Consider the following 14,584-nt stretch of genomic DNA (forward strand, 5'->3'; position numbering starts at 1 on the left):
GGTTTTCCTGAGAGCGGGACACTGCAGTCTGTTTGGAGCGGAGGAGTGATATCATCTGGCTTAGGTTTTTAAGGGATTATTGCTATACTGAACTACTAAGTTTACTTAAAACATGCACACACACACACACACACACACACACACACACACACACACACACACACTAAAGGACTTCTCTGACGGGCCTAGAGACTAGACAGGCAGGGCAAGGTGCTGGGAGCCCAGTTGGCAAAAGGGGTTGTGCTTCCCGGGGGGGGGGGGGGGGGGGGGCGGAGGTGGGTTGGGCCACGGCACAGGGCCAGAGCGGGTGAGCCATGGGATCTTACCGGCTGGGCGCAGCCACTATCTGGGCATCATTCAGCGTAGTGAATGAAGGGCATACCAGGGGGCTGAGTCTCCTGACTCCCGAGGAGCCCTCCTGCTCTGGGATTCCAATGGGTGTGGCTACTTTGCTCAACATTTTAGGTCGAGGGAAATATTTTCTCATAATACCTACGCACCCTCCAGCTCCGTACCTGCTGGGCACACGGAGTAGCCCTCCTCTGCGATTCAGCACGGTGCTTCTGAACACAGACCTGGTTCGCTTTCTAAATGTGTGAGACCTGGGGCAAGTTCACGCATCGCTCTGCTCTGCCATTGCCTCATTCGCAAAATGGGGACAGTCACGGTCAGTTGGGAGGATGAAGTTCATGTGCATATGGGTTGTGTAGGAAGTGCCTGGCACCAGGAATATGTGCTGTGTGTGCGGAAGTCTGTTATTTGGGCAGAAGCTGAGTTGCTGAGCTCTGGACTGCGTAGATCTGTGGGGCTGCGGTTAATCAAGGGAGGGAGAGGAATGAGTGTGCTAAGAGGCACCCTCGCCCTCTCCGTGCAGCCAGGCGGTGTTTGAGGAAGGCTGTTGATAACTAGCAAGGTCCAGGTGGCTGGACCCTGCCCCAAGGAAGTTCATGAATTTGAGTTGTTTTTAAGGCCATCTGCCCCAACCTGCCTGTCCCCTTGGAGTCTCAGTGTACCTGTAAATACAGAGATGCTGGGGATTGCAAGGGCGGCTGGTCTAACTCCCCACTCGCAGGGTTAACCTCCGTTCTGTTGAAACACCCCCATGGATGGCTGTGGAAACTCTTCTTGAGGCCCCGTGGTGATGGTGCCCTTGCTGTCTCCGCAGACATGTGCCCCTGCAGGGCCAGGGCTCTCCAGGGACCTCCAGTCCCCACCCTGGGCACTGCCCTCTGTCCTGTGGACACCCACCAAACAAATGAGTACACGAACAAGGCAATTGTTGGCTTAAAGTAATTTTGTAAAGACTTATTTCCAATGTACAGATCATATTTAGAATAAAATAATAACTATGTGCCCAGCTGTAACAGGGCCTAGCATTTATTAACTTACTTCAGCAAAGCAAACACAACATCTAAAGCCCCTTCTGCCCAGGGTGTCGTTGGTCAGCCCTGCAGCACGTCTGTTCTCGCACGCCAGCCAGCCCTGTGTGGTCTGTTGCTTTGGAGCACACGTTTTATCTCTGTGGTGCTCACTGTCACGTGGGGCCCCCCGTGTCCTCAGCGCGCCTTAGGAACCGGCTGTCCTCTGGAGCCCGGCCCGTGAGCGCCAGGCTGACGAGCCACCGGTCTGTTAGAGCTTGGGAAGGACTGCGATTCTGAAGACCCTTGCTTGCCCGGATGCATATAGCTCCTTGTAGGACGAAGTCTGAGTTTTTCCTGAGGGCAAGCCATTACGAGATTTTAAGCAACAGAGCATGTTCCCTATTGATGCTTTGCTGACCTCATCCTCCAACAAGATGCCTGGGGTCAGGAGGCCGGGAGAGGCTGGGGCAGCGAGAGCTGGCCTGGGAGCTATTGCTGTCTTGTAGGGGAAAGGCAGGGACCGGTGAAGGTGGGGAGTGGATTTGGGTCTCAGAGAGGAGACTCTGCCAGAGCTGGAGTCTCACTGGCCATGGAGAGAAAGGCGATGTCAAAGTTTTCCATCAAAGCCTGAAAGCCTGGTCCTTCTCCCCATCCCAGTGGTCCCTGTGGATTTCAGAACCGGGAGGGAGCTGTTGTTTGTGGCTTAGAGGGGAAGATGCCACGGGGCACCTGGTCCCAGGCAGAACCTGCTGGCGTGAGTGTGAGTGAAGTGCACAGGTGGCAAGGAGCAGCCTGCACTGGGAGATGTGATAGCCTCCCCCCCCCGCCGCAACCCCATCACAGTGGTGTGCGGCGGAAGTGGTGAAGGCCAGAGGGGAGAAACCAGGAGGGCTGAGGGAGCTCCTGGGTGTGAGGAAGAAGCCAGATCCATCTGCTGAGAGCCCCGAGAGGAAGGAAGGGCCAAGAAAGTTCACACAGAGGGTCTCTGAGGCAGGGGCTCACACAGATGCCAGCGCCCAGCACCGGCTGGGAAAGTGGCAGTAATGTCCGCGGCCGTCTGTGCCAGCTCATCGCCGCCCACCCCACACCGGCCCCGTTATTTCTTCCACCTAGGACTGCTGTGGCGCGGGCGCAGGCTCCTGCCATGGAGCGGGAAGGTCATGGAGGACGGGCGCAGGCACACGAGGGCGCAGTGCCATCCAGCTGCCTGCCGGCAGCTTCTCCTACCAGGGAGGCACATTTCCGCTCCTCCTTCCCTGGTCCACACCAGCATATCCAGGAAGGCGGTTCGACCTTCTCTCTGTGCCTAGGGCTTACTTATTCCAGAAATGGAAACTGGGAGTAGAGTCGGGGAGTGTCAGCCTCGGGTAGAGAAGGACCGGAATGGTTGACCGCGAGCTGCAGCCAGATGGGCCACCTCCTGCTTGTAACTTCTTAGAGGGATCGAACTGCTGCTGTGTTTCATCCTTTTGGCGCTACCCCGACACCCTTTCCAGGCTTCCATTTCCCGAGAAGAAACAGAAGAGGCATGTAGCCTGCTGATGAGTGACTCATCACCCAGTTGGGTATCCCAGCCCTGCTTCCTGCCCGCTGCTTGGCTTCAGGAAGGCACCTGGCCTTTCTGCGGGGTTGTCGGGAGCATTACATAGGTCAGTGGGTATAAAGCACTTAGGTGGGAGTCAGTTATCTATCGCTCTAGAGCAGAGCATCCGAAAACATAGTGCCTGAAGATAGCAGATATTGCCTTGAGACATTTTGTGCAAAAGTTTACAGTTTGGGCAGGGCCCAGAGGAGGGGCTTATCTCCGTGCCATGTGTGTCAGTTTGGACACTTGTCTGGGGTACAGGATCTGGTTTTGAGATGGTTCGTTCACCCGACTGGCAGGTTGCAGGCTGTTGGCTGGGGGCTCAGCTGGGCTGTGGACAGAGGGCCTTGCTGCTTCCCCACGGGCCTCTCCACCGCACAGTGTGGTGGCTAGCTTCCGGGAGCAAGGGTCCCAGTAGAAAAAGGGTGGGAGCGTTCTTACGACTTAGGCTCAGAAGTCATTAGCATTATGTCCTCCATCCTGCGTTGGTCAAGATAGGCACAGTCTCACCTGGTTTCAAGAGGGAGACACCCAGGCTCCACCCATTCGTGGGGAAGCGGCAAGCTTCCAGAAGAGCACGTAGGATGAAAGATTGTGCCGTGGCTGAATTTGCAAAATACAGTCTGCCGCAGCCTAGGTTTTGGCATGTGGTAAGCCTCAATAAATGTTACCATGGCTTTAAAGGCATCATCTGCTGTCCTTCTTCGCAGACTCCTCTCTCTTAGAGTTGGTCATGGAGCATAGGAGTTAAATGGATCTGTTCTGGAGCCAGGCTGCCCAGGGTCAAATCCTGGCTTGGCCCCTTAGAGCTGTGTGACCTCGGCTGAATTGCTTAACGTCCTCGTACAGTAGCGTTTATGACCGTACATACCGCTTGGGATTGTGAGCACAAAGCACAGAGCCCACGAGTAGTGTTAACTCTTTCCTGTTCTTAGGTGCTTTGGCTGGTACAGTCCCTTCTAGGAAGATTCTTGTGGTTACACATCCTTGCAACGGAGGATGAGGCACATTCCAGGTTAGGTCTGTGAACTGGAAATCGCTGCATTTCCAGAAGCCTGAAGTTTGGGAGGGGAGAGAGGGAAGTGTACCATTAAACGGGTAAGGTTCTTATCCTATACACAAGGTGACACAATATCGCTTGACCATAGACTGTGGTAAATTAAAAATGTGTACCATAAACTAAAGCAACCTCCAAAAAGCATTGTAGCTGAGCCAGCAAAGGAGATAAAATGGAATCATAATAAATATTCAGTGACCTAGAAGAAGGCAGAAGAAGAGAACAAAGAACAGATGGACCAACTATAAAAAGACAGCAAGATGATATATTTAAACCTAACCCTGTCAATAATTACATTAAATATGAGTAATCTAAATATGCCAGTTAAAAGGCAGAGATTTTTCAGACTGAGGGGAGGCAGCAAAATCAAACTATATGCTTCCTCCAAGAAACACTATTTAACTATAAAGATACTAAGGGATTAAAACAAAAAAATAGGAAAAGCCACACTAATCCCTAATTGAAAGAAATAATCAAAAGCTGAAATAAAGACTTCAGATAGACAAAGACTTGGGTCTATTTAGAGAATGCACATATGTATATGTATTGTATATATATGTATATATATATATTGTATATATTGTATATATATATGTATATATATATATATATGTATTGTATATATATGTATATTCTTATTCAAAAATAAGAAAATTACCCAAAAAACAAAATTACCCAAAATTACCCAAAAAACAAACAAGTAAAATATTTGAAGATGTTTCAGCTAAAACATACAAATAGCAAATAGGCCTGTGGAAAGGCCCTCAAGATTATTAGCCCAAACGCATATTAAAAGCTTTAGAACAAGATTAAGAGGACGGAGCATGTCCGGTATGGGTGAGGGTGTGGAGGAACAGGGTCTCCCCTGCCCTGCAGGTCATTTGGAAAACAGTCTGGCAGTTTCTTAAGTTAAGTGTATGGTCTAGCAATTTCACCTGTAGGTATTTACTGGAAAGAATTGAAAGCATGTGTCTGTACAAAGCCGCACGCATGCGTGTTCATAGCAACTTCGTCTGAAATGGCCCCAAACTGGGTGCAGTCACTTGGGTGTCTACCAGGTGAGCGGATGAACCATGGTACATCCACATACCATGGAATACTGCTCAGCCAAAACACCGGAATGAGCTCCCGATACACTGAACAGTGCAGATGCATTTCAGAGTAGTTACGCTGAGGGAGCAAAGTCAAACCAGGAAAGCAAACGTACTCCGTGATCCCATCTGTGTAAAATTCTTAGATGCAGATTCCTCTAATAGTGACAGAGAGCACAGAGCAGTGATTGCCTGGTGTGGATGGAAGGGGTGATGGATGTGTGATCTTATCGTAGTGGTGGTTTCACAAGCGTGTGCCTATATCAGAACATACCAGATTGTGCGTTTTACTGTGTGTCAGAAATACCTACATGAAGTTGTTTTTAGAAGTGGGTGGAGAAGAGCTTTGCAGAACCCAGCTGCCCTTGACTGGCCATTCAAGCTTAGAAGGACCAGGTAGGACTCTGCAGCTGTAGGACCCTTGCCAGTTCCCTCCCCTTTCCTGTGGGGTGGTGAGCTTTACATGTTTGCTTCCTGCCACCTTCGTGCATATCTCCTTATCCAAACATAACTTCATTCTTTATTTTTCTGGAGGAGGATCAGTTTGAGTGTGAATTTTGGGCAGCTTCATCATTCAAGAATTCATTCAAGAATCATCATTCAAGATGATGACAAACTTCCCAATAAATCAACAAGTTGAAAGTCATCTCTTAGTGCCTTTGCTTACCATGTATCAGTGGACACACGTGAGGGTTGTGACAAACCCAATTCAGACAGGCTTAAGTATAAAAGGATCTTTATAGGCTCAGATTTTGGAAATGCTAGGAGGTGCATTTCAGGCACATCTCAGTCCTAGGGTGGAACTAATGTTATCTCTGTGATTCTTATGTTCTCTGTCAGTTTTCTTCTCAGGCAGGCTTCCCTCACATGGTGGCGGCGGAGGCAGCCACCTGCCCCAACACAGAAAGAGCCCCTCCTTCCTGAGTGCTCTAGGAAAAGGTCCATGTTCAGCCCTCATTAGCTGGGCCCGAGATAGAATACCGCCCCCACTCCGCCCCCGCCAGCCTGAACCAATGCCTGTCCAAGGAAAAGAAGCGCTTTTGTTGCACCTGCTGGGAGCCAGGGGTGGAGTCGCCCGGAGACAAAGCATGGTGCAGAGTAGGGAGGGAGAGGAGGTTCTCCAAAGGCAGATGGGTTCAGTGTTACAGAAAGTAAAGAGGCCTGGGTATCAGCAGGGAAAAACAAAAACAAAAACAGATGACCCTGCACCAGGAAACAAATCCAGTTATTTTTGTTTTAACCATGTAGAATATTAACATGCTTCCAAAAGTAAAAAATGTACAAAAAGGGGGCACCTGGGTGTCTCAGTTGGTTAAGTGCCTGACTCCTGATTTCAGCTCAGGTCATGATCTTAGGGTCGTGATATTGAGGTCCACGTCTGGCTCTGCACTCACTGTGGAGTCTGCTTGAGATCCTCTCTCTCTCCCTCTCCTGCTCGCTCACTTGCTCTCTCTAAAATAAATAAATAAACCTTAAAAAAAAATGTGTTCAGAAGGATCACTCCCTTTGAGTGACACTTCTACGCTGCCCCCTGCACACCTTGTAAGTAAATGTATCCTTGTTTCTTTTTGTAAAGATAGATATCTGTATGTTTTCTTGTGTCCTCCCCGCCTTTTTTTTTCACACAAAAGATAGCATTTTATATGTGTTCTCTTGCCCTCACTTCTTTCATTTAACGAGAGAATGAAAAGCATTTTTAATTAGCCGTGCTAATCCTTGCTGTTATTCCAGGGATTCGAGCACTGACTCGATAATGGGATATATGTGTGAGCAGACGAGCCTTTTCTTCTGCTGAATAGTGTCTTTATTCACTTGAGCCTGGCTTGTAAGTGAATCCCTCTCCCCTTCCTATGCAGATGGAGGCAGCTATGCCGTCCACGACTCCCGGACCCCCAGTCTAGGCTCAGGGGGTGAGAGTCCCACAGGACACAACTGGGAGATCAATTATCAAGAGGCAGCGATCTACCTCCAGGTGAGTCTCTCCGATCGGGACGTCTGTTTCCGGTGCCTGTTGGCTGAGTCGTGCAGCCAGGATTCTGTTAACAGCCCCAGAGCTCTGGCTTTGGTTCTTGTCCCGTCTCCGTGTGTGAGCTTCTCATCTGTAAGGTGGGGAGAGCCTACCTGGTCATGCTCAGACGAGCAGGGCGATGTGTGTGGGCTTTCTTGTGACCCCCAGCTTGTGGCCCTGCCTGCCGGAGTCTCCCTGAGTCTATCCACTTGGCCTTGGGGCACACTGGCAGCCAGTTCCTGAGGGGGGAGTTTCTTTAAATATGTTACACTGTAGCAGGGGTTTGTTGCCCATTATGGGAACTTAGAGACCTTTATTCCTTTCCTGTTAATTTGCTGTTGCTTTCAGGTTTGCTGTTTCTTGCTTGGTACTGTTCTTTTTTTTTTTTTTTTTCTCTTTCAAAAAAAAAATACTTTCTTTGTAGAAGTAACACACGCTCATTGTGGTAAGTTTAGGCACAAAGGGGCTGTGGAAAATACTTCCACCTAAGTCACTGTCAGCATTATTGAATAATACATAGGTTTTATGTGTTTTGTAAAGTTAATTTTAAAGTCACGGTTGTATAGTCTTTTTTTCCCCCATAGTGTGTAACAGAAGCTTTTTTCTTTTTTTAAAGATTTTATTTATTTATTTGACAGAGATCACAAGAAGGCAGAGAGGCAGGCAGAGAGGGGGAAGCAGGCTTCCTGCTGAGCAGAGAGCCCGATGTGGGGCTCAATCCCAGGACCCTGGGATTGTGACCCGAGCTGAAGGCAGAGGCCTAACCCACTGAGCCACCCAGGCACTCCTGGAATTTTTTTCTTCTGTTATTATAACTCCTATAACAAATTTTAATGACCTTTATAATTATATCTGGTAAATGTATCCTCATTTACTTAAACTATCCTGATAAGGCTGGGTATTTTCCCTTTTTATGGTTCCCTTATTATATATTACACATTTCCCTATTATAAATTATAATACGAGGACTATCTACACAAAGAGCTATTTCTCTCTTTAATAGCCAGGATCATTTTATTAGGAAAGCCTCTAGGAAGTGGAATTACCAGACGGGAAGCATCAACATTTTTAGGGCCCTTGATGTACAATTATTGAGTGTTCTCCAAAAGGGGTATTGCCTCTTAACTGCCCGTCACACTGTCTGCGCCATTGCCATAATCTTGCCATTCTTGTCACTGTGAGATCTCTGTTTCTTGTGTGCAAGGAGTAAGAGTCTGGGTGAGGGAATGGAATCTTTCTGAAATTCATTTGAATAATAATTTCCCCTAATCTTTTCTCTTTGAAGCAGCTGTCACACTGCAAGTATGTGTTTGGTTACTTCTTTTGGAGGATTGCATTACGTTTGGATATTTGTTTGGTGATCGTTCAGTTGTCTTTATGCTTCTCATGTCTTTTTTTTTTTTAAGATTTTATTTACTTATTTGACAGAGAGATCACAAGTAGGCAGAGAGGCAGGCAGAGAGAGAGGAAGGGAAACAGGCTCCCCTGAGCAGAGAGCCCGACGTGGGCCTCGATCCCAGGACCCTGGGATCATGACCTGAGCCAAAGGCAGAGGCTTTAACCCACTGAGCCACCCAGGCGCCCCTGCTACTCATGTCTTATGCGGGGTCACACGAGTCGTACCCCTCAGCCAGTGCATTCTGACCCAAGTTGAAGCAATAGTAATGTTTCAGGGACATTTTGGCGAGCTCAGGCATGCCTGTTGATGATCTCACAGAGTCCTCCAGGGTCACCCGTGCACTGTCACCTTCTCCGAGGTTGACTAGATGCTGGAGAAGAGCACAGGGTGGGTCAAAACACAGAGGTAGGATGGCCTGGGGGACTTCAGAAATCTGGTAATTCCTTCTCTCCTTAAGCGGCTGAGAACATTAGTGATAAAAATACCTATTTTTAAGTGAGCCCCATTCTAACAATCGCCCCCCAAAGTGCTTTGATCGTCTTCCATTTACAGACTAGCAGCTGACACTGAGGGGAGCTAAAGGAGTCCAAGGCCATCCAGCTCGTAAGTTACGAGCGTGGATTTAAACCATGTCCAGCTCACCTCCAAGCGACATTCTTTCTTCTCCACATTGTTCCTCCATTTCTATAACTGACCACATGTAACCATTTAAAAGTGGGCCATGTGAAAAAGAGGCCACAGAACGGCAGGTAGAGTGTGATAATTTTTGTGTAATATTTATACACACACACACACACACACACACACACACACACTTAGGTTCATACACGTATATAGCAGCATACACATGTGTGTGCACACAGAGTCCCCCATTCACATCTGGAAAGTTGTTCATCTAAATATTAAAGGTGATTATCTTTGGCTGATGGAATTTTTACTGCCTTATAATCCTGTGTGTTACTTGAATTATCTTACCAACAATGCATCATTTTTTAAAAATAATAAAAATAGAAACCGTACCTGGATGCCTGGGAACATTAGTCGTGGCCATTTCTAGGGGTGGGTGGGCGTAGCCGGTGTCAGATGGTCTTTCTCCTGCTCTTTGGCTGAGCGGGTGGTCGGTGTGCTTGAGTAATTGGCCCCTTGCCGCCTGGAGGGTACCTGAGGCCTGTTGACTCGCTCATCCTCAGGAACCATGTGCTCTGCTCCGCTCCGCAGTCCTTGTGCCTCTGAGACAGGACTGGTTTCCTGGGTGGAATTTCTGCCCCAGGGAGCAGAGAGCGATGCCAGAAGTCATACACAACTGGCCTGTCTTATTTCTCCTAATGTAGTTCGTGATCAGTGGCAAGGAAACAAGGCCAGTGTTCTCAGCGCTCTATCCTTGGTGCTGGAGATCTTCTATTCTGTCTCTGCTGGCAGTTCTGTCACTCTAGAGGTGAAACCCAAGCCCCCCTGTCAGTGGTTTCCGCTAGCCAGACCTTCATTCCTGGCTATTTACTGGAAGACATTACCCGAGAATTGCATTTTCTGGTAATCCAAGCCAGAGGCTTCCCAGATCCCTCTGCGTGTCCCCCCAGCCACAGCGGTGCTGGTACAAACTACAGCCCTGCACAGATCACGTGAACCAGGCTTGCCCAGCTTGCCTGCTGTTTGACCACCGGGATGTTTGTTCCCTTTGTCTGGCCTGCCCCTGTCGGGACTGCGGTTTGTCTTTAGTTGTTGGTAATGAGGGCAGTGATGTGTCTGGCTTTGGGGAAGTGACTCGCTCCAGGCTACCTCACAAACCACAGCCGAGGGCAGAGCTCCCCTTACCACAGCTACGAGGCAGTTCTCAGGCTGGGCTGTGGCCTGGAGAAGTGATCTATGGCAGGAGTGGTTCATCCTACCAAACAGCCATGAAACACCTATTGTGTGTAGCAGGCACCATGCTGGGTGAGATCTGACAACATCCCTTGCCAGGCCAGACTGCTTTCCACGGCACAGTGGGCCCTTCTGGGCCCAGAGCCCTCCTTCTGTTAGCCTGTGGGTTCAGCAGGAATCACTATGGTGTGTGTTAGTCTCTCCTCCCTGGGATAAGGGTTGTGGGCCTGTGGAGGGTGACCTTTATCTCAGAAGAGCTGAGTAGCTGGAAGAGTTGAAGGTCTGACTCATCCAGGACAGCTGGAATGCTGCCAGAGGACTCTGGGTCAGGGGACCTGAGTGTCCTTTCTGGCTCCGCCACTTCCCTCTCCAGGAAATGAAGCTGGTGGGAGAAGTCTAGCGGAGAGTTGGTGCTAGAAGTGATGAGCCAGGTGCACCCCTGACATTTGGGGCCGGATAACTCATTCCCCCGCCCCGTGCATGTGAGGGTGTTGGGTGGCATTCCTGGGACTGGCACACTAGTTGCCTGCGGCACCCCAGGGGTGAGGAGTGGATGTCTCCAGGCTGGGCTGGGTGAGGGGCCTGGTGGGGGGGTGGCATTGCCCCCAGTTCAGAGGTGCTAAAGCTAGGCGATGCATGCAGAGCTTTACCAAGTAATTTCCACTCCACGCTGGCTGCTGGCTGGGGTGCAGATACAACGGGGCGGGTGAGGTGGGGCGACCCTCCTCCCCGCGCCCATTAGTTCCAGGGAGGCAGTGAAGCCCCCCCCTCACTCTCCGACCAACCACCACCACCAGAAGGCTGACCCGAACAGGGGGGGTGGCCCTGGAATGTCATCTGGTCGTAGTGACAGGTGGGCCGCTCCCAGGGCTCAGTCACTTAGTCTCCACGTCAGCAGCTGGAGGCTAATCACGGAGCCTGAGCACGGGACCCAGATGGCCTGGCTCCAGAAGCTCAGGCGCTCCTGAAGCTTCTGTCCCTTGGTTTTCTCATCTGTCAGATGGGGTAATAAGAGCACCCACCTGAGAAGGCCATGGTCAGGAGTGAAGGAGGGTCTAGGGCTCAGGGAAGGGGCTGAGCACGGTGCCTGGTCTGGTGGGCACTCAGTCAGGGTCGGCTCCTGTCCCATTCTCACTGGAGCACAGGAATCGGGGCAAGGCCTGTCGTTGTGCAGGGTTTGGAAAGGAGGAGAAGTAGTCAAGAAAGTAAGAAGCAGAACATACTTTGTGTGTGTGTGTGTGTGTGTGTGTGTGTGTGTACCTTATATGTAATATGTATTATAAGGTATAATATAGGTATAAGGTATAATATAATATATATAATATAATATATATAATATGTATAATATAATATATATATAATATATAATATATAATATAATATAATATAATATAAGGTATTTTCAGGCTCCTTTCCTTCTCATTGTTAGTATCATAATCATAATAACAGGCGACATCTGTGGGGAGCCTGCCGTACCCCACACCCCGTCCTAAGGGTCCTGGGGGAGCCTAATGAGTAAGGACACATGTTAGCCCCTTGGCAGTTGAAGAAGGGGAAGGAACTTTCTGAGCGTTCTCCAGGGAGGAGTGGGGAAGCAGGACTCCGCAGTGTTTGCTGACCCCGACCCCCAGTTTGTTACATTCCACAGACACTTCTGAGCATGGGAGTCTGGCTGCCGAGGGGCTCACATGTGTCGCTGCTGTTCGTTCTCTTGGGGACTATTCTTTGATTCTTCCAGGTGGTTTTTGGGAAGGAGACCCATCAGCAGACTTGACAGGGGTGCAGTTTGGTGAAAATAATGCTTTAAAAAAAAAAAAAGTCTTTATTTATTTATTTGAAAGAGCAAGAGTGCAAGCAGAGGGAAAGGCAGGCAGAGGGAGAGGGAGAAGCAGGCTCTCCACGGAGCAAGGAGCCCGACGTGGGACTCGATCCCAGGACCCTTCGATTGTGACCTGAGCCGAAGGCAGATGCTTACCGACTGAGCCACCCAAGCGCCCCAAAGATAACACTTTTGATCTCCCATCATCTTCCATTTCTGGCCCAACTCTGCTTGTCCGCCAGAGGCCTCCTTCTCCTCTCTGCCCACGGCACCCTGAGGTGTCTCATCCCGAGGTTCATTTGCCCACCCTGCTCTCGTTTCCTCAGGAAGGCGAGAATAATGACAAGTTCTTCACCCACCCCAAGAACGCCAAAGCACTGGCGGCCTACCTCTTCGCACACAACCACCTCTTCTACCTGATGGAGCTGTCCACAGCCCTGCTCCTGCTGCTGCTCTCCCTGTGTGAGGCCCCCGCCGTCCCCGCGCTCCGGCTCGGCATTTACGTGAGTGTCCATCTCCGTGGCATACCTGATGGAACGTTCTGGAAGGGCACATACTATGAGCAGATGTAAAACGGAGCGGCCCAGTGGTGGGGGAGGGGAGGTCATAGAGGCCTCAGGAGCCACAGTGGATCATCAGTCTTGCCTGGGGTCCCTGCTAAAATGAATGCACTCCCCACCCCCTGTGATTTGGTTCACTGGTAAATTCCAGGGAGGGGTGAGCATCTGATTGCCTCACTTAGGACCATGGGCCCACCTTGGTTCCCAGTGAGCCCTCACCTGATGAGCCCTGCCACACACCATCTCCATCCTCGGGCAGGGGAGAGGGAGACAGGGGGGCTGGTGATGGGCCATCTCCCCCACACCCTTTGGTTGCAGGTCCACGCGACCCTGGAGCTGTTCGCCCTGATGGTGGTTGTGTTTGAACTCTGCATGAAGTTGCGGTGGCTGGGCCTCCACACCTTCATCCGGCATAGACGGACCATGGTCAAGGTGATGGGTCCATCTCTGTATGGCATTGTCTTCCACGTTCCCGTCAAGCCTGTATCCTCAGTTTGATTCCACATTTCGCATAGTCTGAGCCCTGCCCTCAGAAGTGTGGCCCCCGGGCCCGTGATCGCCTTACGGAGCCTTGCTCCAGAGGTCATGGTGCTGCTAACAGGAGTCACCGGGATTTGGCATCTAGTGTGTGCCAGGCCCTGGCACGACAGCCTTTGCGGGAGACGTGTTATTCTTCCTAGTTTACATACTACCACCCAGATGAGAATGAGACCTAAACCCCAGAGGCTCAGGATTCAAACCCAGGTCTGTCTGGCTTCCAAGCCCACGCTGAGCAGGCCAGTAACCTACGGCTCTCTCTGTGCAGTGAGTGGGAACACGGCAGAGTGTGCTTTGCTGCATAAAAAGCACACACACTTGTCCAGGAGAATGTGCCCAAGGAACGGCAGATCAGGAAGCCCTGCGGGCCCCAGTGGTGTGGGGCAAGCCGAAGGCAGAGGTTGGGCAGACGTGGCTGGGCAGAGTGGCAGCCACTCTGCCCATCGACCTGCTGGGAGCGCTGCCTGTGGCTTCCTTCTCCTGGGGCCACATGCCTGTGTCAGCAGCCACCGGGCTTGTCTCCAAGGGGCTGCTTGAAGTCGGGGGAGGCCCAAGAGAGCTGGAGAGAAGGGAAGGGCCCGAGAGGCCCAGAGTTGGCAGGACCTGGCCGGCCCTCTGTTCTGGGTATTCGGGAGGGGGGCTGGGTTGGAGGGGCTGATGGTGCTCTGTGCCTGTCTACCCCCAGACCTCTGTCCTGGTGGTGCAGTTCGTCGAGGCCATCGTGGTGTTGGTACGGCAGACGTCCCATGTGCGAGTGACCCGGGCGCTGCGCTGCATTTTCCTGGTGGACTGTCGGTACTGCGGGGGTGTCCGGCGGTAAGGCCTGGGGAACGAGATGGTTGCTATCCTGGCCTGGCCTGAACCTTCTGGGCCTGTGGAGCAGGACCCAGTGAGTCAAGTAGTGATAAGATGAGTCCTACACGCTGGGAGAACATAGCACGCTCACTTTTCCCAGCCTCTCAACCCACATGGAGCAGAAGGCGGGAATCTGCTCAGATTTTGGTTTCCTGGCACTGGGTCTGGGGCTCTCCCCTGTCTTACCTGCAGCTTCCTGGGGACTGGCTTCTCTCTCTGAGCACATCAGTTGCTCAAACACAGCAGTGGCGGCAGCCCAGCTCCAACTTGGCAGGCTGACACCCCCACTGAGCCTGGGGGCTGGACTCAGCCTGCCCACCAGCCTGGAGATATGCGTAGTTCTGAAGGATCCATCTGGAAAATCTCTTGGCTGGGAGACAGTTGATGAGAGCAGACTAGTGGTTCATTCTTCAGGCCCATCCTCAAAGCTAGAAGCCAGTGTCCCAGGAGCA

At 50.9% G+C, this 14,584-nt stretch overlaps 1 protein-coding gene across 4 annotated transcripts in view; it reads left to right on the top strand.

Annotated features, from left to right (window-relative positions):
* The window catches only part of TPCN1 (two pore segment channel 1), a 58,637-nt gene that overhangs the window by 21,902 nt on the left and 22,151 nt on the right, over positions 1 to 14,584 (top strand). For 3 of the 4 annotated variants that reach the window (XM_047696450.1, XM_047696451.1, XM_047696452.1), the window contains exons 3-6: positions 6,951 to 7,066; positions 12,507 to 12,683; positions 13,059 to 13,172; positions 13,963 to 14,093. In XM_047696450.1, the coding sequence (XP_047552406.1) occupies positions 6,951 to 7,066; positions 12,507 to 12,683; positions 13,059 to 13,172; positions 13,963 to 14,093 (538 nt within the window). Of the gene's footprint in view, positions 1 to 5,390; positions 5,491 to 6,950; positions 7,067 to 12,506; positions 12,684 to 13,058; positions 13,173 to 13,962; positions 14,094 to 14,584 lie in introns of those variants that run through there. The other variant, XM_047696453.1, reaches the window with a different exon arrangement.

This window comes from Lutra lutra, chromosome 12 (genome assembly GCF_902655055.1).
Source record: "Lutra lutra chromosome 12, mLutLut1.2, whole genome shotgun sequence".
Classification (NCBI taxonomy): Eukaryota; Metazoa; Chordata; class Mammalia; order Carnivora; family Mustelidae; genus Lutra; species Lutra lutra.